The sequence below is a fragment of the Tripterygium wilfordii genome, chromosome 14 (assembly GCF_013401445.1).
Source record: "Tripterygium wilfordii isolate XIE 37 chromosome 14, ASM1340144v1, whole genome shotgun sequence".
In the NCBI taxonomy this organism is placed as follows: Eukaryota; Viridiplantae; Streptophyta; class Magnoliopsida; order Celastrales; family Celastraceae; genus Tripterygium; species Tripterygium wilfordii.
In genome coordinates, this window is record NC_052245.1 from 4,277,803 (window position 1) to 4,301,702 (window position 23,900).

At 36.2% G+C, this 23,900-nt stretch overlaps 3 protein-coding genes and 1 non-coding gene across 5 annotated transcripts; 2 read left to right on the top strand and 2 right to left on the bottom strand.

Annotated features, from left to right (window-relative positions):
* Window positions 1-3,065: 3,065 nt before the first annotated feature.
* Window positions 3,066-6,918, bottom strand: LOC120014389 (uroporphyrinogen decarboxylase). 2 transcript variants are annotated; one of them, XM_038866330.1, is made up of 6 exons: window positions 6,653-6,918; window positions 5,883-6,004; window positions 5,672-5,782; window positions 5,285-5,473; window positions 4,530-4,655; window positions 3,066-3,745 (listed from the first exon to the last, which is right to left on the bottom strand). In XM_038866330.1, exons 1-6 carry the CDS (start codon window positions 6,774-6,776, stop codon window positions 3,230-3,232), a joined length of 1,188 nt encoding a protein of 395 aa, XP_038722258.1. In that variant the 5' UTR covers window positions 6,777-6,918; the 3' UTR covers window positions 3,066-3,229. The 2 variants fall into 2 exon arrangements, with proteins under 2 accessions (XP_038722258.1, XP_038722259.1); XM_038866331.1 differs by lacking the exon at window positions 5,672-5,782.
* Window positions 6,919-13,861: 6,943 nt separating this feature from the next.
* Window positions 13,862-13,967, top strand: LOC120015809. Its single transcript, XR_005471825.1, has one exon. It is a non-coding gene; the product is annotated as a small nucleolar RNA R71 (small nucleolar RNA).
* A 2,107-nt stretch (window positions 13,968-16,074) lies between these two features.
* On the top strand, window positions 16,075-17,009 carry LOC120014124 (YLP motif-containing protein 1). The gene is made up of 2 exons (XM_038866045.1): window positions 16,075-16,565; window positions 16,985-17,009. Exons 1-2 carry the CDS (start codon window positions 16,075-16,077, stop codon window positions 17,007-17,009), a joined length of 516 nt encoding a protein of 171 aa, XP_038721973.1.
* Window positions 17,010-18,485: 1,476 nt separating this feature from the next.
* Window positions 18,486-23,900, bottom strand: LOC120014125 (LOB domain-containing protein 15-like). The gene is made up of 7 exons (XM_038866046.1): window positions 23,832-23,900; window positions 22,252-22,320; window positions 21,548-21,683; window positions 21,152-21,226; window positions 19,785-19,879; window positions 19,382-19,669; window positions 18,486-19,091 (listed from the first exon to the last, which is right to left on the bottom strand). The coding sequence occupies exons 1-7, from the start codon at window positions 23,898-23,900 to the stop codon at window positions 18,693-18,695; spliced, it is 1,131 nt and encodes a 376-aa protein (XP_038721974.1). The 3' UTR covers window positions 18,486-18,692.

Sequence of the window (23,900 nt, forward strand, 5' to 3'; positions counted from 1 at the left end):
TCAATAGTTTTGTGGTCACACGCTGTAATTTAACCCAACTCACCCTATCGTCAAGTGAGAACTTCTGTGAACACGGCCAGACGGCATGTGTTTAGACACATATAATATGTCCAAAAAATAAGCTTGAATAATATCGTTCTCGATTTTTAAAAAGAAAGTGTTTTTAAAGCTCAACCCGTTTATTATTTTCAAAAAAGGAAGTTATAGTCTGCTTATGAATGACCTATCGTGATTCATGAACAAATGGAAAAAAAAGGAGCAAGAATTATTCACCCAATTAACTAACTTCACATGAAAAAAGGTAGACATAGTTGAGCATCACTCTGTCCAACCTTGATTATGCATTAAGTACTTAATTAAACGACTTAACCTAATTTATGAGTTGTTTCTCAACATTTCTCAATAAGCTGTCATCAACTTATGAATTTCTAATCAACAATTGATGACAATAAGATGGACTGATTGTGACAACCACAAAGGAATAAATTTGGTGGGATTTGGTAAAAAAGCATTGTGATTAAACTTCATTAATAGGGGATAAAAAAAAAAAAAAGCTTCCCTATTAATAGTTTAGTTAAAACATTAAAAGAATATTAGGGGTATTAAATAGATATTATGAATATAAATAAATGGGGATATATAATAATGGGTTAATTTTCTTCTCTAAAAGTAAAGTGATGGTAATGGATAGAGTAACCATATATAAGTAGTTAAACTTAATTAATTAGGCCAATTTAATTAGTAGTGGCACTTCCTTTTACTTTACCCATTTGTTTGGTTTTTGCTTTTTGTGTTTTTCATTTGGCGACCCTAAACTTAATTAATTTGTACTTAATAATCATGGTCGACCATGACTTTTTCCTCATATTATCAACTAGGGGAGGTCATACTTTTTTTTAAAAAATAATTTAATTGCAAGTATGAAAGTGCGATTTTGCCCTCACATGTACATACATACACATATATATATATATATATATAATACATACTGATGATGTTCAAAATTGTATTCTGTCTTGATGACGTATCAAGCGGTAGGATTGACTTCAGATGTTATATATTAGGTATTGATGAGGATGACCTGTATATGAGAACATATTATCTATGGGGGCCCGAGGGTTTGCTTGGGAAACCTCCCCAACCTTAAGTAAGTTATCAACTAGGAGTTCTCAGCGCTCTCTCAATAGCAAGTAAAATGCAGAAGTTCATAATTAGGATCGTTTACTTGTAGCAGGGGGTCCATTCTTTATATGAATTGGATGAATTCCAATTTTTGTAGAAATAGATATCTTTTCCCGGATATCAAACGGATTTACTGTAAAATGAATCCTATCCTAAATCCTTTCCTAATTGGAGTCGGTCTTCTTTTGGACTCTTGATTTTCCTGTGGTGTTTGATCGCCATGCGTTACTGAGGATACGTGCTCAGTAACACACCGAGGGAGCATCCCGGTCTTGCCGCAATACTCTCTCCTCGCTCACTATGCCTTATGTTCACTCTTCGAATATCTTCGACTTAGTTCTATCTTGGTCAGTGATGGAGGATACTTCTGAGAACTCAACTTTATGGGTCATGTGTCAATCTCTAAGTGAGGGTCATTTTTGATAATATCACATACATAGATATTTTATTATTGAGAGAGATCTTTGGACGATCCACATTGTGTGTGTGTGAAGGAGGACCAAAGCCTTTATATCACTACTTGGTGAGAGATGATTTGAGGTACAACTACAAGTTGGCTTCATTAATGTTTTATATTGTATAATGCCTGAGACTCTCCAAAAACCTTTAAAAGATCCACAATTAATGTCGTGTGTTCGATGGTAAATGGATCTTGCATATGTGTTTTTAATCAATCACTATTTCAATATCACATAAATTTAAGAGTCTTTTAGGATCACAAAATGGGGATGTAGCATTTTGCTTTTATATTTCCTTTTTTTTTTCTCCTCAATTGATGGGTCTAAGGCATCAAAAGATCCCACCTTTTTTTTTTCTTAATTTATTTTTTTTAAAAAAATATTTTCTTCTTCTAGATAATAACATGTGTGGAGATACCTTTGCCACTTCCACAAAATCCTGGGCAAATGGCATGAGTCTTGTGAGTTTCACATTTTTTAGTCCTCCTTTTTATCCTTCATAAAAAGTTATACATCCAAGTCTTATTGCACCACTAAGTGTATTATTTTTGGCAAGAAAAAGGATTGTCACTCTCTTTTAACCTAAAAAAGATCTCAATTATTGTTGTGTTAGAATAATGTTTTAAATTAATGTTATTGAGCAATTTCAATAGACCCAAAATACACAAAAACTAATTACTCCTTTTACTATTGTGAAGAAAAATATATATAAAGTTTTAATGTAAGCATATATGAGAGGGACAGCATGAGAACCTTGAAGAGGAATCTTTATAAAGGCACCAAGTGGACAAATAACCCATCATGGCATATGGGGATATATACATAGGAAATTAAGTGATTGAGTTTAGCCTAAGACAAGTGGCAAGGTGTTGATGCTTAGAAGTTCTTAATAATTAAAGAAAAAAAAAAACACAATGATTGGATAGTTTTACCAATGTCATATCAATTTTATGGAACTCTTGAGAAAAGAGGGGCTTCTTTGACATGCTTTGGCAAGTGGAAACCCCTCTGGACTTGGGGACACTTGAAGATGCATGGGTAAGAGAAAGAGATCACTTATAAATTCTTCTTTCTCCTCTTTTGATTTAATGGAACACCATACAAGAGTTTCCTTTATGTGTTTGTTTCCTTTATGGGTTTGTTTATTCCTCTATGAGTACTTTTACACATTGTATGTGACATGTGGGCTCTCCATTGCTTAATAAGTCTTTATCTTTTAGAAAAATATTAAATGAAATAAAACATATGTTATTGCATAATTTAAGCACAAGTATGAAGAGTAGCTAGTATACTCAAATGAGCTAACCAACGAGAAATGATTCAGTTAGCAATCGACTGGGTTAAACATATGTGTGTCCAAAGTTTGATTCCAAGATGAAGCTTATTTCTCAGCTGTATTTCAAAAAATATACTCAAATGAGCTCATATCGTAAGTTAATGTTTAATGATTTTGGCTTGAGTACATCAAATTGAAACAAAAATAGGGCAGGAAAAGACAAATCGGCATCAAAACTCACTAGATCGAAGTAGGAGCTAATAGTACATGGATTGAGCATAATACAGCATAAATTTAATATCAACCTCAGCTGCTAGTATCTAATTCCTTTAGCAACCTCAAAAAAATGAGCAACATTCTCCTCCGGTGTGCCGACTACAATTCCATGACCAAGATTGAGTATATGCTTCCCTCTACCAGCTTTTCTCACTGTATCGTTTATCCGACTGGTTATGAACTCCTTTGAACCGAAAAGAACGCCAGGGTCCACGTTACCCTGAACAGCCACATCGGCTCCCAATCTTCTCCTGCCTTCAGCCATGTCGACTGTCCAGTCCAAGCTAACAACATCTACGCCTGTTCTTACTAGCCTTTCAAGCAAGCCGCCAGACCCACTTGCGTAGAGGATTAATGGGAGATGTGGATGTGTTTGTTTCACAGAATTTACAATTTGAGTCAAGTAAGGCAGACTGAACTCCTCAAAATCCACTGGACTTAGCTCTGTAGCCCATGAGTCGAAAATCTGAACAGCCTGAGCCCCGTTGTCAGCTTGGTATTGAATGTACTTTGCCATGGAGGAGGAAAACTTCTGCAGCAATGCATGAAGAACCTGTTTTGGAGGAAAAACATAGTCAACAAGAGTTTTTTTAACTGCAAGGTCACAGCAGATCAATCAGATGCAATATGTTACGACTTATGAGATAAAAAAAATGACCCACACAATGAGGCCTATTGATTTTTCTGCGGTGTCTGAATTGGAAAGGTTACACAGTTTTACTCAGCATTTCAGAGCATCTGTATTGTGCAATAGACTACTTGATGGGGAATGAAACCAATCGCCAATGTTCGGGCTATATGTATCTGCAGCTTTGTAGGTTCTATTGTGAAAAAGGTAAACAACTCCTGTGCATAAAGCTCCCATAGTGGATGGGGTTGGAGACAAGTACGTAGACCTTATCCCACAGAATATGTGAATAAGCCGTTTTCAGAATTGAACTTGTGAGATCTAGGTTGCACCACTGCAACTCTACCACTGGGCCTCATGTTCGCTTATAAAAATAAACAACTCCCGTGCACACGATTACCGCAGTGGACGGGGTCGGGAACAGGCAGGATGTATGCAAACCTTATCGTCGCATAATCTGTAAAGAGGCTATTTCCCAGAATTGAACCTATGACCTCTAGGTTGTATCATTACAACTCTACCACTGAGTTCTATATGGTGGTAATACAACAATACTACTAGCCCCAGCAGAGAATATTATGAATTTTTATCCAAAAATAACATTCTATCATATATCCCAATGCACATAATGCTACGAGCCTATAAGCACTTCTACTACTTTGGAGTTTACTGGTCCAGATACCTAGAGATCGAAAGGTAATGGTTATACCTTGGGTTGAGAGAAAGCTAATCGTTTGATTTTTGAGAAGTGCTTTGAGGAACCCCCTTCAACAACATACGATGCCAAGGTGAAAGGAGCCCCAACAAAACCCAGCACTGCAGCTTTATTATCTACCTGTCAAGGTAGAAATTAAGATTGAGTATACCCTAGGGTCAACAAAGGAAAATGTAGAAACACAGAGTTCACCTTCTGCATACTTTCAAAATGAATGCCTCAAATGTGTACATATAAATTAAAAAAAGGCATAAAACCAAAGGCAACAATCGCAAACGCCACATTATTGAGACAGTGAGATTTAAGCCCAATGTAAGACTATATCATCATCACCAAATAAAGGCTAACTCATAAATCAGAAGAAAATATCATAGTGTATTAAACAAAAATAAAAATAAATGTAAATTTCTGAAGAACAAAATTTGATACCCTTCTATCTCCTTCTGCATAACACAAAATTAAACAAATCATGGTTCAATTGGTGCAGTAAAAACAGTTAATATATCAATTATTCGCAACGTCCCATAATCTATTAATGCAGCTATTAGGAATTCAAACCGATCAAGCATGATGATAAAATACCAACACTCGAAGTAAATGACTAGAGAAGAATGCTTTTAGACAGTAATTACTAGAGAAGGATGCTTTCTTAGAAAATTAATATACACGCGAACAGATACACAGACGAGAAGAATGGGTCAGTAAGACATTGCAAAGACAGATTAAAATGGAAACAAGCACAATTGGACCTCCTTTCGCAAGATTGTCAATGCCTTCCCAACATAAGGAACTGACTCCTCAGGGACAAACTCTTTTACTTGATCAACATCAGAAGCTGTTTGTAGAGGATTAAATATTACAGGACCCTTGCCTTTCACAATGTCAAAAGGTATATTCATCCCAGAAAGAGGGGTGAGAATATCTGAAAACAGAATGACCTGTCATAGAAAAAAAGTGAGCTGAGAAGAGATAATAGGCCAGGGAAACGAAGCAATAAAGTTTATGATGAATTATTTGTCTATTTATATAACTAAAAGTCCACTTGTTGAAGACCCAAAATGCCAAGGACAAAGCATAAATTAATATACAAAAGAAGCTGCACAATAGATTATCGGAATGATTTTAATCGGTTTTACCCCATCAGGCTTGAAAACATTCCAGGGCTGTAGAGAAATTTCCACCACAAGATCAACATTCTCCGATCTTTCACGAAATGAAGGATACTTCTCGCATATGATTTGATAGCTCTATTGTCAGAAGGAAATTATTATATTCTAATTATTAGTAATAACATGGAGCTGAAAGAGAAAAATGTTCAAAAAAAACAATGCGGCTCTATAAACCTGCCTTCATGTACCTCCCTGCTTGTCTCATAAGCCAAACTGGGGGTCTCTCAACATCTCCTCCTCGAACAGCACTAAGCAAAAGGGGTTCAGCGACAGAGGTAGCATTTGGCTCAGAAACAGCCCCTGTATTGAAATTCTGAAGTCATCAATTCTAAGCAAAGCTATGATAGAATCACAGATGCAGAATGCAAAAGCATTCTGAGCCGAGAAATGAAGAGAATTAACTGTTCCAGACATCACTGTTATCACATCACATACAACATGATCCAAATTTCATAAGGCCAAGTTTTTGCCTCATATGAGGATACATTTGCAAAGTGGAATACAGGGTAAATTCAAACTCAATTCCATTGCAAATGGAACAAAGGGTAAATTCAAACTTAAATGTTCTATGAACATGCTTTTACCAATTGTGCCATATCAACCTAGATGCGCAGAAGTACGAACAAACTCATTCACCAAAGAAATGCAATTTAGATGACAGGAAAAACCTGCTGAAATCACATTATATTTCATGTCAATAATATCCCACAAAAATGGGTTCTATGGGAAAAATGTCGTGGGAGCTGCATTTCAGCTGCTTCTCCATATCCAACTGCTGCCTTCAAAGCTAAAGTAAATCGCCTATCAAAAACCCAACTTAAAAAACTTCGACTTCGAAGAAACCAAATTATGTACACTGACTCCCCTCTTTCCCTAACTTCCTCGGCAACCAAACAGAAAATTGAGAATTACCCAGATAAAATTTAAATGAGAAGAAGTCAAATTTACCTTGAAGCGTGCAGCGGACGACCGGAGCCTTCGAAATTGAGGATAAAGGGACGCTTGATTTTCTAGGAGAAGCGGAGAGAGAAGACAGAGAAGAAATTGAAGTAAGGCTGTAAGAGCGAGACATTGCTTATTTCTTATATTTGGTATCTAATTCGATTGAAGGAGCTCAAATAGGCATTGCATTTCTTCCGAGAGCTTTGAAGAAATGTCAAAGCTGAAACTTGTGTATGTGTTCTGGGTATTTGGATTTTGGAGATAGAAGAAGATAAGGGCAATTGGGCAAATTTGCAGTCTTCTGAGATGCGCTTTGACATGTCAGCACAACAAAACAATAATTTCATCCTAAAAAAACCCTAATTTCATCTTTAAAATAATTTTTTTCCTAAAAAACCCTAATTTCACCTTTTATATTCTATTCTACTTCTTCTAAGTCATTTCTTAAAACATAGAATTATTTTACTGTCCTTACAAAATCCTCCATCTATTTTTTCACATAAGAATGAAATCTACCTACTAAATTATGTCCACTCCTAAAAGTAATCGAAAATGATATATATCCCTAAGATATCTATCCCTAACTATCCATGATACACTTTACATGTCATCTTATCTAGTAAACATGCTACATAGATTATGGACCCGTATGAATGATTTCATTAAGGACAGATAGCGCTACCGAAATGTAATTAAATATGATTCTCTCCTCTTAAACTAGACATTTATTAGGCACAAGTCATATGACACAACAAATTCTAAAATAGTTTGTTCAACCTCATTTCTATTAGGGGTGTTAAAAAAATATAACAATGGAATTGACGGTCAAACTGATTGATTGGTCAGTTATTTTCAAAAAAAGTTTACTTAGAATCGACTGATAACCGACCAAAATAACCGAAAAACCAAAATAATCACCGATAACCGACCGATTGGTTGGTTAATTCATCTAAAAAATCGACCGTAACTGACCATTTACACCCCCAAACTTATACCCTCCATGTACATTACTATTAAAGATATCACACTCTCTCCCTACATGTCCATTTAGGTCTCCTAAAAATATCTTCTCCCTACATAGGAGGTCCTGAACAATCTCATTGAGGTCCTCTCAAAATAATTTCTTGGTATTTCTATTTAATCCTATTTGTTGGGTGTAAACACTTAATGACATTAATTATCTTCTTCCCTAAAACCAATTTAGCCATTAAGATTATATTATGTTTCCTTTTTATCTCTCCAACATTTTTTTTAGTTTGTTATCTATTATTATACCTACACTACTCCTATTTCTATCATTTTCAGGTACCATTATTTATACTCTATGTTTTCAATCTCTCTAATTTTTTTTTCACCTTGTAGACCCATTATATTAACCCTGCGTCTAATCATGGTGTCAACTAGCTCAGTTAATTTTTTTTTCCGATGCAATGCATCATAAGAAACGAACTAACAAAATTCTCATTTGAATTCATGTTTATAGGTCCGCCCCTACTGCAAACCCTCGAACACTTGATAATAACGTTAAAAAATTGTGATTAAAATTTTTTTTGTATAGGACTCGTAAATAATTAAGAAAAGATCATAAGACTTAATTACAAAGAGAAATTGGACAACGAAAGAAACAAGTAGGGTGAAAATTAGAAAATGGTATGAATGGTAAGCTTTCTTTATTTATGGAGGAGAATTCTCTATAATCTGCTGCTTCTGTTGGTCCATGAAAGTAGAACCCTTGTTAGCGAATGATCTCCGTAGATTGATAACCGAAAGCTCATACAAACTACGAACTGCAACTGGAAAATATAAACTCAATTCTCCACAATATTATCAATATCCTGTGATTTGATTTAAGAAGAGTAGAACGATTCAATCAAATACTCTAGGAGTTGGTTGTAGCGATATCTTCTTCTTCGTCACAATCCGACTTTTATCTCAAAAGTTTGAGGTCGGCTACACAAGTCTATGAGAATATCACCGGGAACTCATATCCTAACGGTATTCTCATTTAGACTCATGTTCACAAGTTTGACAAAATTTTATGGCAGCTGTCAACCTACCAACCCTCTTGCTTTTATCTGGGCTTGGAAGGGTTGCGGTCGGTTGGCAAAGAAAAGGTGGTCCAAATTTGAGATGCAAACGGGTCTGTGAAAATCATAAATTGTCTCACAACCCCAAAGCACCCATTCTTTTTAATGTGCTAACCACCAATGCATGTACATATTACACACCTGCATTTCCATCCTCACCCTCCATTGATAACAAATTTTCACAGGCTCTCATTTATTACACTTTCTTTTTTTTTGGATAAGTTGTCATTTATTACACCCTAATAAGGCAGGCTCATGACCCAATTTTCATTGCTCTTTAGTTCTTGCTATCTACTCCATAAAATGTTGATGGTAAACCACTCGAGTAGTTGAAATCCCAACTAATTAATATTATTTTATGATTTTATATACTTCAGTAGGCCTTTGATATGGATTTAATTGCAAGCGCACAAATCGCACAAGTAATATAAAGATGAGTAAATTATCGTTTTCACTAGGGATGTGTTGGCAAAAGAAATCAATGTCAAACAAGCTACAATTATGTAAATTGGAGAAAATGATTAGCGATTGGTTTTTGATTTTTACTAAACTAATTAAAAAGAACAAAAACAAATCAAACACAAATATGAAATCAAGGATGGAAAGCACTAGGGTACTTAACTTCACCTCACCTATCCAATTCAATTCCCTTGATTCCTTAATCCCTAATTCATCTCTCAATAATGACAATCGATTTCCCAACCTATTCAATGTTCTATTCCTAGATACATCAAACGTATTTTCAATATAAATCCCTGTTATTCCTAACAATCGGATTAATATATCAAAAACCCATTACGAACTATGAAAATCATTTAGCGATTGCATAAGTCACAAACCTATATTCCTATGGTTCATGCATCCTATGTCATCTATGGCTTGAGGCAAACCCTAGATATCTCCTTCCGGTCTCAATCTAGGCAGCAAATCAATTGAATGATGGTCAAACACTCAAAAGCATTAATCACACCCATAGACAATCAAGAGAGAAAGAGAAATCAAGAAATAAGGAAATCAAGTTTATTGAATCTTCAAGGTTTGGTTACATTAAGACCCTAGTAGGAAATCTAGCCACTCATGGAAGCAAAATACATCATTAAACAAAGGAAATCAACCATAGAAACTAGGATAGAAAAGGAGAGAGGAAACCCCCTTGTAGATCCTCTTCTTCTCCAAGCTCCAAGGTGACCTCCAAGCTCTCCAATGGAGGTAGCACGAAATCCAGCTCCCCAGCCTCCAAGCTCTCCACCAAAACCCTATCTTATACCCTTTTATACTTCTCCAAACTCTTATGTCGTTTCCAAAACAAGTTGGGGTCGTTTTGGCTTAGAAACACGTGAATTCGGGTCTTTTCCGCGAAACTGTGCAGTGCTGTAAATAGTACTCCGATCGATCGGGAATAGTCCGATCGATCGGAAATACAATCTGTCTCGATGATATTTTTAGGTGTTTTGGCAGGTCCGATCGATCGGTAATATGGCCGATCCATTGGAAATCGGTCCTGGGCTCCAAATCTTCCTTTTGCACTCTTTTTCTCCCTTTCTTGCCTTGACACCTACAATATGCAAATATAGCTTTCTTAGGCAATATTAACTCTTAATCAACTCAAAATGCAATGAACTTATGTGTAAAGGATGCACAAATGTATGTATATATTTGGCACATCAAACACCCCCACACTTAACCTTTGCTCGTCCTCGAGCAAGTTGAGAATGAATAAAGGAGGGAAAGAGTATTTTCTGTTAAGCTCAAATGAAAAATAAAACAACAAAGACCTACTCCAAATAAGCAACTAATCTATGCCACTTTCGTAGGGCTCACGATGACACTTAGCATGTGCCACAAGCCTTTAAACCCCTAGGTGCCCCTAGTAGGAGGAGTTGTGTCTCCTGAGGGTTTGCCAGAATGATACCCACAAACACTAAACAACTTCAATGCCAAATTTAACGCCATCAACAAGAGTATAAAATGAACTCACAATTGCAACCCTTTCCATACTAACAAGCCAAACATTAGGGCATTCAAACCAATAAAAGCATTCCTTCAAGAATCTTATCTCATCCACTTTGCTTATAAATTCAAGAAATGATGCACATAATGGATTTCACTTGATATTTGGCTTCAAAGTGACATAAACAATGACCATGAAGTCTTCCAAGAACAATAAGAATCAAAAAGCAAATACAATGAGCATTTATTCAAACTTCATTCTTATTCAGATTTTTTTTTCTTTCTTTTTCTTCTCAAAGGTGACTTGTGCAATGCTCAACCTCCTTAAGCTTTCTATATGACCCATGTAACGAGCTTTCGACCAATGACTCCCAATCCAGTTGGCTTAGGGCACTAGGTGTTAAGACACCCCAACGGATCTAATTACCCGAGTCAAAAAGGCTACGAGGTTAAACTAGTCACCAAGGTACTCTAACATTCATTTCCTACCTTTTTACGCGAAACTCATTGCTTGCTAGGCAAGAGGCCCGGTTACTCAGCAGAAAACTTATGAAAGAAACCATTTATTCATAAACAAATTTTTTTTTTCTTTTCTATTTTTTTTCTTTTCATTTTTCATTGCTCAAGTAGTGCTATTTAGAATCAAATTGATCTCAAACAACCACAAATGCCAAAGTCAAGTCATATTTCATACCCCACAATCAAGTGTTCCATATTCACAAAAGCACAATGGACAAAACAATTTTCAAGATAGGAAAACTCAATTGGAAAGAATGTCCATAGCAAGATCCATCAATGCTTCAAGGATCACAAAATTCATCCAAATGCACTCAAGAGTGACATGACATAAGGCATTTGAAGTAAAAAATTTTATTATTTAACAAAAACTAGAAACCTAAATTCCCACCCCTATACTTAAAATATGCAATGTCCTCAATGCATGGAATAGGTGGAAATAGAAATAAAAAGATAGAGATAGAACAATAAAACCTGGGTTGCCTCCCAAAAGCGCTTGGTTTAAAGTCTTCAGCCCGACTTCCCTTTGTGAATTCAACCGGGATCCTTGAAGTTTGTGGTGTAGACTCCCCTTGATGGCTTCTTAAGATTGACATTTGATTGCTTAGGTTCCATACAAGGAGAATAAGCTTTCATCACCACCATTTCTTTAGGATAGACATTTTTCTTCATTTTCTTGGTCTTCCTCTTCTTCTTTTTCTTGCTCTTCTTTTTCTTCTCCTTGGGATCTTCAATTTGAGGCTTTTGAACTTCAATTGCAGCTTGGGAGGCTGTCTTAGGAACTTCATGCTCAACTTTGGAATTTTTGCCTAAAAGAACTTCCACCGGAATATATGGAGCTTCTTTCTCAAGAGTCTCGGGGATGACCATGTCAATATGCTCCACTTGGAGGCATTGTTGAGAAACCTCCTCTTGCCTTCTATTGCCAAACACTTTAAAAGTGATTTGATCACCTCCCGCACCTCTCAAAGTAAGCTTCCTTTTTTTAACATCTATCAAAGCTTTCCCGGTGCTCAAGAATGGCCTTCCCAAGATTATGGGAGTAGTGGGATTGGCCTCCATATCCAAGATAAGAAAATCAACCGGGAACATGAGCTCACCCACCTTTACTAACACATCCTCCACTATGCCAAGAGGGTACTTTATGGATCTATCCGCCATTTGCAAGGACACCGTGGTTGGACTAATTTCTTTCACTCCAATTTGCTTGGCAACCGACAATGGCATCAAATTTATGCTGGCATCAAGATCACACAAAGATCTCTCAATCAAGGTGTTACCTATAGTGCACGGGATTGTAAAACTTCCCGGATCATCTTGCTTAGTTGGGAGCTTCCGTTGCACAATGGCACTACACTCTTCGGTCAATTGTATCTTTTCATGCTCCTTCAATCTCCGCTTCTTGGATAAAATCTCCTTCATGAATTTGGCATAGCAAGGAATTTGCTCTAAAGCTTCGGCAAAGGGGATGTTCACTTGAAGCTTCTTGAATACCTCCAAAAATTTAGAAAATTGATCATCCTTCTTCTTAATGCTCTTCAACCTTTGAGGAAATGGAATTGGAGACACATAAGGTTTGATTGGAGGTGCAGGAAGAGAACTATCAGGCCAATCCAACTCAACTGCATATCGTGTTTGTATATTCGGATCATCTTCTGACTTTTCAGCTTTTTCTGGGATTAGCCGATCGATCGGGATGGGGTCCGATCGATCGGAAATGCCCCCTGGACACTTTTCAACTTCTTTTTCCATTGTTTTACTGCACTCCCCCTTTTCCTGCAAAATTTTCGCCTTTTCGGCATCAAGATCAGCAGCATTTTGAACTATCTTACCAGTTTGAAGAGTGATTGCCATGCATTGCTCTTTGTCCTTCCCTTTTGGATTCACCTCCGATTGGCTAGGCAAGATACCTCTTTCTCTAGATGACAAAATGTTAGCCATTTGCCCCATTTGAACTTCAAGATTCCGAATGGAAGCACCATAATTTTGCATTAAAGTTGCTTGGGCTTGAAGAGTGGCATCGGTTTTGCTCATGAATTGCTCCGTCTTTGTCATAAATTGGGAGGTATACGTTGTAAGCGTATCAAGACCTCCCGCAAGCTTTGAGAACATGTCATCAATATCCCTCTTCTTCTCTTGGGGCTACACTAGATGTTGAGGATTTTGTACATTTTGAGTATTGTTCCAAGAGAAGTTGGGGTTATTCCTAAATCCCGGATCGTAGAAGTTGGAATAAGGATCATCGCGGGGTTGATTGAAATTACCTCCACCAATGGCATTCACTTGCTCACTAGGATTAGAGGAAGAAGCAATGAGACACTCCCTCGTAGGATGGCGTCCACAACAATAATCACAAGAAATGTAGGAAGGTGTGTTTTGCATAGCATGTACCCCTTGAGCTTGATTTAGTGTCAATGCATCAATCTTCTTTGCCATAATAGCCAAGGTAGACATAACTTCATCATCTCTACAACTTCCTCTTTGCTTTGGATTCCCCTTCACCGAGGACCAAGAGTTAGTGGTCTTGGCCACTTTATCAAGTAATTCCCGAGCCTCCTCTTGATTTTTGGTCATAAAAGAACCTCCCGCAGCCGCATCAATGGTCTCTTTAGTATGCATGCACAACCCATTATAGAAAGCTTGGTACACCACCCATTCCGGAAGACCATGATTTGGGCAACTTCGAATAATGCCTTTAAAGCGCTCCCAAGCCTCATAAAATGATTCAAAATCCTTTTGGGCAAAGGACATGATATCCGCCCTAATTTGCACCGCCTTGCCCGGAGGAAAGAATTTCGTCAAGAATTGTTCCGCCATCTCATCCCAAGTGGTGATAGAATTGGGAGGCAAGGACATCAACCATCCCTTAGCCTTATCCCTCAAAGAAAATGGGAATAACCTCAACAAGATAGCATCTTTAGAAGCTCCGTTAATCCCAAAAGTAGTGCACACATGCAAGAAAGAGCAAAGATGTACATTGGGCTCTTCATTAGGAAGACCATAGAAAACCACTGAATTAGAGATAATGTTGATGATAGCCGGCTTGATCTCAAAATTAGTAGCATTGATAGGAGGATAGCGGATGCTTGAAGGATTTGTGTCCCAAGTAGGCCTAGCACAATCCTCAAAAGAGCGAGGATCAAATTGCCTAGGAGGGCCTCCAACCTCATCACCAACATTCCCCCTTCCTTGATTGTCTCCCATGCCTTCCATTTGATTATGAATAAGCTCCCGTCTAAGATTGTGAAGAGTCCTTTCAATCTCCAAATCAATACCAATTAATTCCGGATTAATAGAACGTCTTCCCAAGCTCATACAAGATAAAGAATTTCTGCAGAAAAATAAAAACCAATTAACACAATTGAAAACCTAATTTGACACAAAAAACAATTGCCTCAATCCCCGGCAACGGCGCCAAAAACTTGATATGGATTTAATTGCAAGCGCACAAATCGCACAAGTAATATAAAGATGAGTAAATTATCGTTTCCACTAGGGATGTGTTGGCAAAAGAAATCAATGTCAAACAAGCTACAATTATGTAAATTGGAGAAAATGATTAGCGATTGGTTTTTGATTTTTACTAAACTAATTAAAAAGAACAAAAACAAATCAAACACAAATATGAAATCAAGGATGGAAAGCACTAGGGTACTTAACTTCACCTCACCTATCCAATTCAATTCCCTTGATTCCTTAATCCCTAATTCATCTCTCAATAATGACAATCGATTCCCAACCTATTCAATGTTCTATTCCTAGATACATCAAACGTATTTTCAATATAAATCCCTGTTATTCCTAACAATCGGATTAATATATCAAAAACCCATTACGAACTATGGAAATCATTTAGCGATTGCATAAGTCACAAACCTATATTCCTATGGTTCATGCATCCTATGTCATCTATGGCTTGAGGCAAACCCTAGATATCTCCTTCCGGTCTCAATCTAGGCAGCAAATCAATTGAATGATGGCCAAACACTCAAAAGCATTAATCACACCCATAGACAATCAAGAGAGAAAGAGAAATCAAGAAATAAGGAAATCAAGTTTATTGAATCTTCAAGGTTTGGTTACATTAAGACCCTAGTAGGAAATCTAGCCACTCATGGAAGCAAAATACATCATTAAACAAAGGAAATCAACCATAGAAACTAGGATAGAAAAGGAGAGAGGAAACCCCCTTGTAGATCCTCTTCTTCTCCAAGCTCCAAGGTGGCCTCCAAGCTCTCCAATGGAGGTAGCACGAAATCCAGCTCCCCAGCCTCCAAGCTCTCCACCAAAACCCTATCTTATGCCCTTTTATACTTCTCCAAACTCTTATGTCGTTTCCAAAACAAGTTGGGGTCGTTTTGGCTTAGAAACAAGTGAATTCGGGTCTTTTCCACGAAACTGTGCAGTGCTGTGAATAGTACTCCGATCGATCGGGAATAGTCCGATCGATCGGAAATACAATCTGTCTCGATGATATTTTTAGGTGTTTTGGCAAGTCCGATCGATCGGTAATATGGCCGATCAATCGGAAATCGGTCCTGGGCTCCAAATCTTCCTTTTGCACTCTTTTTCTCCCTTTCTTGCCTTGACACCTACAATATGCAAATATAGCTTTCTTAGGCAATATTAACTCTTAATCAACTCAAAATGCAATGAACTTATGTGTAAAGGATGCACAAATGTATGTATATATTTGGCACATCAGCCTTAAATGTGTCTCCACCTCCACCAAGCCACAGAGAGAGTGATCACTCAAATCAAGCCGCATTTGTGGATCTTGAAATCCTCTTTGAATATATATATATATATATATACAGAAATTCTCTTATGTGGACCAAAAGTGTGGACCAAGTAGTTTTGTGCAAGATGATGATGATGGAGCAAAAATCCCTCAAAATAGAAGAAGATGGCAAGTTCTTCAACAGGCTAATCTCCAAAGAAAAAGCCTCATTATCATCATCAAACAGTACTTCTTCTCATCATTACTATGGTGGAGCTTCAGGTTCTGTTCCATTCATGTGGGAGTCTCAACCTGGAACACCAAAACATTTCATCTTTGATAATTCATCTCTAATTCCTCCTCTAACACCTCCACCTTCATACAACTCCAAATCTTCAATGCAAATGCAAATGATGAACAGCAAAAAGTCAAAGAAAACATGTTTGACCAACATTTTCTTGTCCTGGAAAAATTTTAAGTCCTCCACATCGTCACATGTCTCACCAACTGCTTCTTCAATGCCTTATGCATCATCATCATCATCCAATTCTTCTTCATGGTCTTCAAGTTCTATCAAGTCCAAGAATCATCAACATCAGCAGCATCATCGTAGTCGTCAATATCGATGTTGTTTCATCAAGATCAGGTGACCATGTTCATGACTATGATGATTTTGAGGAGGACCATGAACTAGTAAGTGCTGCCTCTGGGTTGTCACCCAATTCCACATTGTTTTTTGGTGTAACTTGGCGATAACCTAGACTTAGGGCGTACGGTACTTGAGTTCGAACCAACTAGTTGAGTTATTTTCTTGTGGAATCTTGGTTTTGTGGGCTTGTCTCACTTTGGACACCTACTCGTATGGCTTTCGGATCAATCTTACCTATCACCAGCGTTGTACATGACATTCTGATGGCCTGAAATTTATGCTCACTCAGGTGTTATAAAAGATATGTTGGACTGGTTGATTCATCCCATATAAAAAAAAGTCATCAACAAACGCAACAATTGTTATGAAAGGTTATTGCCGGTTTAAGGTCACGAGTGCATTGTTATCTGTTACAGGTCGCAGATCCGCCTAAATGATTAGTCAAGCTATGTGGGTAACCCTCATTTTACTTAGATTCTTTTTGTTTTTCTAATTAGTAAAGTGTGAACAATTCACTCTATAGGACTTCTTGCATCATACTCAGATAATTAATCACGGTCTACTCTCATTGTCTTCTTTTTTTATAACTTTTTTTATGAGCAACTGAAAGACTAAAGAGCAACGGGATTGAATCAAGTCGAAGAGAAATGTAGTGGAATCTCACTTTCTTGGTTTGTTGAAAATCTTAACCCTACTCACATAAAAGATATTGTTCACTCTCGGTTTACCAGTTCTCGTGAATATATCATACCCGTATAGCTTTAGCTTTGTTTTTTTTGGACCGTCCCACTTAATACTCATTGTACTTGAGCCCAAAAAAGGTCTCTTAGTGTGGTAGGGACATGGACATCCATATATATGGATATATCTTATGGTTTTATTTTATCAAATCGATGTGGTATATTTAACACTCCCACACATTTGGGGGTTGAGTTATGACAGACTCAACAAGTGGACAGTTGTCAGAGTCTTCATGTTAAAAATTTCAGCCCTACTCACAATAACATTAATTGATGATATAGATTATATAAGAATAGAAAAACTCTTAACAATAACATTAATTAATTGAGAACTAAAAGGCCCATTGATTGCTCGTGTTCTTCTCCCTCGATTGTATGTGTTGACAAGCAAGGTAAATTTTTAGGACAAAAGCCATCATATGTTAAATCTCACATGCAGATGTCCACACTCTTGTGGTTGTAATAAATCACTACAAAAGGTGTGGCCAACTATTAAAATGTTTTGATTGAATTAAAAACTCTACAATTTAAAACGAATTACGAATCCTCATATGAGAATGAAGTTTCTCATATGTAGTTTGTCCATTTAAATCTATAGAGAGACAGAATCCACACGCTAAGAAAACCAAACGTACAAGAAATTAATTGCCTTAGTTGTCTGCACCCATTGACCATCCAACAAATACTATAATATGCGTATTTGCTAAATTAAATTATTTTTTCTCTCTTTCTCAGGCAACCTTCAAGAATAGAAATAGATGTCCATACAAGCCGAAAAGCATAAATCTCCACACACACACACACACACAGATATATATATATATATATATATATATATATATATATATATATATCAACCATTTCCCAAAGTATATATAACTGAAATAATATCTTTAAACTAGGAAAAATTTTCCTAAGATTTAGCATAAGCGATCATAATATATACACATATATACTGATGAAATTTAACTTCATTTTATGTACAGTAGAGCTCTTTCAAGTACAAATATTGAAGATGAGATCGAATTTATTCATTCAAGCGTACTCGATCTTTAAATGAATAAATTCGCCCTCACCCAACGAAGACCAATGAAAATTAAGTGAAAAAGAAATGATATATTGTTATAAAATAGGGAAGAAAGAAACATGTCAACCAGTAACAATATTTAGAGAGACATATATAAACACATAATATATTATATTTATGTATGAAGACTTCAATCATAAATCCAGACATTATTATAATACATACTCAAAAAATCCCAACTACCCAAAATCAAATATTAATTAATAAATTTTCCTTCCTCATCTTCTTCAATTCCACTTGATTCATTACATCGAAAAATACTTGGTTCCCCTTTACTAGCTAACTGATGAAATAAAATTAACCAAGGAAGGACACATTTTCATTTGAAATAGTGCCAAAGTCTACTGTGCCACTGCTTGGTTGTTGGGTGTACAAAGAAGAAGAAGAAGAATTGGAGGAGGAAGTAGGAGGTGGAGGTGTTTGTGCTGGTGGCATGGTAGGGGTGGCAACAGAGACAGCCGCAGAAGAAAGTAAAGTTAGATAGGAATTTGAAGGATTAAGGATATTATTTGCTTCCCTATATTTGTATTTAAGTATCTCAGTCCTTACTGCATCAAGCTCAACTTCAAATGCTTGAACTTGCTGTTGCAAAGCTGAAATTGCACCCATACACCCATAGATTGGATCTCTTAGCCTTACATTTGCCTTGTAAACTAGACTGTTTGCTGCATCCGTTCTCTGGCTCTCAGGCACCTCCTACATCAAACAATTTAATTATAATTGACATTACTGACAATTTACTTGTCATCTTTATCAAAGGCACGTGTTTATCTCGTTTAGAAAGGAAAAAAACAGTAATGATAGGGATCCCAACTTTTGAGTTATACGCATAAGATTTCATGCGAGACATGTGAAACCCATGAATTTACTTGGATCTTGTTCATTCAACTCAGCAGCTGAGATAATTGAGATACCAACTGTTGTGATCTTTATCATTTTCAGGAAAAAAAAACATAAGTGAGGGGATTAGGGTTTTGATTAATTACCATGAGCATCTTGGAAACGTTGCTAGCACCAAAGACCTTGTGAACAGAAGCGAACTTGTGGGGTTCACGGGGAGAGAAATATGGAGAGGAGGGACATTCTGGAGCACATCTTCTTCTCAAGAGCTTACAAGCTGCACAAGGAGTGATTGCGTTTAGGGTTCCTGGTGGTCCTAACATGTGTATTCTTCCCATTAGAGAGTTGGCAAGGTCTGTTTCCGTCTTGATTTTCTTCCCTATCTCATCAAATCTTTCCCTACATATTTGTAGAAGAAAAATCAAAACAAAGTACTAATTAAAAAGTGTAGCAAATAGAAATTTAAAAGTAGTTAAATAAGGGTTTCGAATACATGGTAGGATTTGAATTTTGTTTTCTGATATAGGTAAGGAGAGAAAGATGTGTTACCTTTCTCTGGACATCCAGGCATAGTCTCTCTAGCTGTGATGATATGGTATTGCTCAGAGAGAGAGTTATTGAAGAGAAGAAGGAAAAAAAGATTGCTTATAAGGCAAGATATACAAAGGACGTGGACAAAAAGGAGATAAGATAGAGAATGAAATGAGAAGCTAAATTGAAGAAACTCTAGTTCATATATGTACAAGGAGATATATATCAAAAGCTGTAGCTTTGAAGAGGTAGAAGAAATGCACAAAGTACAGTAAAATAGATATACTGTTGTGGAGACAGAAATAGAGAGAGAGAGAGAGAGAGACAGTTAGATTGCCAGCTCTTCCACTGATTGCTCACGTGTGAGTCCTTAAATGTGTTTTGACTTTGAATAACTGATGCACATGGAAATATTTCTGATAAATATTTTATTTTCGTATTTTAGGAAATCAATTGTTTGTGAATCAATTAGTATTATTTTTTAGGAGTCTAGTATCTTTTTAAGTATTTGTTTCCTGTTAGAATTGTTTAGGGTTTGATTAAGATTTCGTTTAGTTTACTATTTAAAGTTGTAACACTCATTGAGGAAGGGAGTTTTGAGTTTTTGATTGAATAAAATTAAGAGACGGTTAGTCTTTTCCAATTCTTTGATATTCGCTAGAATAAACAAAGTTTTGAAGCCTTAAATCTGGTATTCGTGTGTCGAATCATCAGATTTAAGTAGACTTGTTCCTGGTATTCGTGTGTTGAATCAACAGGTCCAAGTAAGCGTTCTTTCCACCACGCCGCACTGCATCAATAACTATAATATGTAACAGTTGGATTGCTTAATAATATTAGCTTTGATTTTCTCAATGGCTGCATGTGGGTATTTAATTGCTCTTCTTTCTGATTGGGAGAAGCCTAAATGTAGTTTATTTTCTAATCATGTACAATCCTTCAACTAACTAACTATATACATATATACTAAATTAATATTTAAGAACTAGCTTGAATGTGAAATTAAGACTTGGCAATACAATTAGCTTCTTGTCAATGTCAATTGAACCCCAAACATTTTTTGTATCTGGATCTTGTTGTGAAAAATGAAATGTGAGTAATCTCATTACATCATCGCCGTGTACTACCCGCGGGCTCTTTCATTTCTTTGAGATATCCAATACCAAATTGATGATTCATGTATGTGCTCATCAGTTACTGTTATCAAACAACCATACAATTATATCTTTTCATACATGAAATGCAATGAAATGAGAATAAGTTTTGTATCAAAAGTGATCTCCAGTCACCTGTTGACACATGACAGCGTGGGGTCCATAATTGACAATGCTCAACCATGCAATCACCAGGGGACATGTGATAAGAGTAAGGAATTTTAAATTAACCTTTGTTTATTTTGTAGGAATTATGGTTTGATATGAGCTGAAATCCTGGAGGTAGTTGTTGAAAATCAGGGATGTCTAAAGAACCATATTTGAAAGGCTACAATTAAGGGATTCATTGTCATAATTATTTTATTCTGATTTAAAATAGTTTGTTAAATGAAAATCGAGATTTCAACTGGATAAGCGGAGAGAAAGTTCAGGAGATTTCAAAGTTTGTAATCTACACATTCCTAAAATTGAGACGCGTCTCCAGCAACTACACACTAATCAGAGATCAAAACTATGGTCGTCCTGCATTTTGAGGAAGAAGAAACCTTTTCATGTTCAAGAATACAAGAGCACAATTAATATGGTGACTGTTAGTCATTTTCCCTTAATATTAAGCACAAGGCCTACAATCTAGGAGAGTGGAGCAGGATGCATGTTCCAATGCTCCCACATCCACCTTGAAGAAGGAGCACGACCTGAAATTCTGACCATGAAGCCCATTACCATGAAAAAGTTGCAATTTAGAAGAGTTTTGACCCAACAACTGAAGCAACAAACAAGAAGATTGTTTCCCACGATCTTCAATGTCCCACGATCTTCAATGACAGAATATGTCTAGATCGTACCAAGAGAATAGGAGATAAAGACCAACATGATCACCATGAAGACTATAAAAAGAAGAAGAGAGATTCAAACTCACTCTGCATCAAACATAGACTCCGTAGCTACAAACTTTACTACTTTCTTGGCAATGACTTCGATCAATTATCCTTAGTCTAGCTACTTACTTTCCAAGCCTCTGAGGCTATGTTTTTGTTTTAGTTTGTAAAACACGCCCCTCAATACATTTGAGGATGTATTATCAGTTAATGAAATTCCATATGCATTCCAATGATGTGATGTTTTTTCATTTTGTTAATAGGAGTTATTTCATTACGGTGTTAGTATTTTACCTTTTGATTTTCTCACTTGAGACTAAGCAAATTTTAAGTCCTTTTCTAGGAAGGCAACCTCGGACTAGCATTTTTGTGTTCTTAGACTGCATACAACTCGTTTGGTGATAGGTCAGACTCATATCAAAATATTTGGATTGACAGCAAGTCCTGACACACCTGAACACACACATCATCCACAACCCAAACACTCCTATCTCCAACTGTCAGAAGCGGCTGATCTTCTATCTAGCGCAGAAGAGAGCAAGTAGATACATAATTATAGAAATAATTTTTATATAATAGTTTATATAGTTTACAAGGGATGGAGATATCAAAGTATCAATCGATGATTTAGTAATGTTTGATATTTAGGGTTTTGGATGATAATATATAGTCTAATTATTTGACTACTTATTTTAATTAGCTCATGATCGACCTAATCTAAACAAGTAGCTCTTGTTATGGAGAGAGCAATCCAAACAACAGAATTAATAGTGCAAAAATTAATAGATACAGATTTATGTGGTTCAACAATGTGCCTATATGTTCATAGAGTTGTAGTAGAGATTTCACTACTTTCAAGAGAAATAAAGTTCAATGACAATACTCTCTCTAACTTTCTAGCCATTCACCAGAGAGAAATATGAGAAAGTTTCAAAAGACTTTTTTTTAATTAGACGGGAAGTTCAAAAGACCTAAATTAAACTCAATATTTATTTATATCCCGAATGATTGTGTGAAACTATCCTCCTAGTTAAGATAGTCTTCAACTCAAGAGATCTTACCCTTGTGATAATCTTAGAGTGTATTTGGATTGATGGATTCGGGACGAAGGGAAGAGAAGAGAAAGTAAAATACATTTCCCTCTCCAATGTTTGGATAGATAAAAAAGAATAAAAGAAAATTGATTTAATTTACTAATTTATCCATACTTTTTATGTTTAAGTATTTGGTATAAGGGTAAAATAGGTTTTTAACTTATAGATAACTTAATTAACAATCTCTTCCCTCCAAATGACCCCATTTTGGGAGGAAGTATTTTGATAAAAGTTTAATGAAATCTTCCCCTCGATTCTCTTCAAATTCCTCCTGCCAGAATTATGTAATCAGGGCTTGTTTGTTTTAATATAACTTTTCTTATTCTAAAAAAAAAAATCCTTCCCTTCATTTTTTCTAAAGTACTATTCCAAACAAGGGAATTGGAAGAAAACTTTATTTCCCTTCTTTTCTCTTCCCTCCAAATTGTTCAATCCAAACACACTCTTAATGAGTAGACTTTAACCACACGCTTATAATAATAATAATAAAGACATGACATAAAAATATAAAGAAGAAAAGAAGATTGAGCTATCCTTAAAAGTACTGAATTTGCACTACATCTATATATCAATTATGATAGACTATATATAACTTTAATAATTTAGTTCCATTTGTGAGAGATTGGTCTACACAACCCTCTTGTGCATGTTGACATATTAATGGAAAAGGATGGGACAACTTCACCATAAATACAAGCTAAAATACTAATCGAGTTTTTTTTTTTTTTTTTTTAAATAATCATGTTTGAACTTTTTATTAAACAATGAGTAGTTTAGACAGTTTAGTGGCTGTGAATTTGATAGTGTTATGTCACAATGGGTGGTGATAGGGAGGGGAAAAGGAAGTGCATCTATATATGAATAATGTGTCTCTTCAGAAGGAATTTAATTAATCAATTAATTAATAGTTTTGCTTAAATTTGAAGGAAATAGCAGTACCCATTTCTTGTTTGACCCGTATTCTGAGGCTAACAAGTCGCCCTGTTGTTTTCTGGCACCCAAATCCAT

Coding starts and splice junctions, on each gene's coding strand:
- LOC120014389 (XM_038866330.1), bottom strand. CDS start 6,776: ATGTCTCGCTCTTACAGCCTTACTTCAATTTCTTCTCTGTCTTCTCTC. Junction 4,656..5,284: donor TGACAATCTTGCGAAAGGAG/GTCCAATTGTGC, acceptor CTACCTTGACAG/GTAGATAATAAAGCTGCAGT. Junction 3,746..4,529: donor TAGCTTTCTCTCAACCCAAG/GTATAACCATTA, acceptor CCTCCAAAACAG/GTTCTTCATGCATTGCTGCA.
- LOC120014124 (XM_038866045.1), top strand. CDS start 16,075: ATGGAGCAAAAATCCCTCAAAATAGAAGAAGATGGCAAGTTCTTCAAC. Junction 16,566..16,984: donor TGTTGTTTCATCAAGATCAG/GTGACCATGTTC, acceptor TATCTGTTACAG/GTCGCAGATCCGCCTAAATG.
- LOC120014125 (XM_038866046.1), bottom strand. CDS start 23,900: ATGGATTTGGGTGCCAGAAAACAACAGGGCGACTTGTTAGCCTCAGAA. Junction 22,321..23,831: donor ACGGGTCAAACAAGAAATGG/GTACTGCTATTT, acceptor CTTCTGCGCTAG/ATAGAAGATCAGCCGCTTCT. Junction 19,880..21,151: donor TTCCTACAAAATAAACAAAG/GTTAATTTAAAA, acceptor TTGCCTTATAAG/CAATCTTTTTTTCCTTCTTC.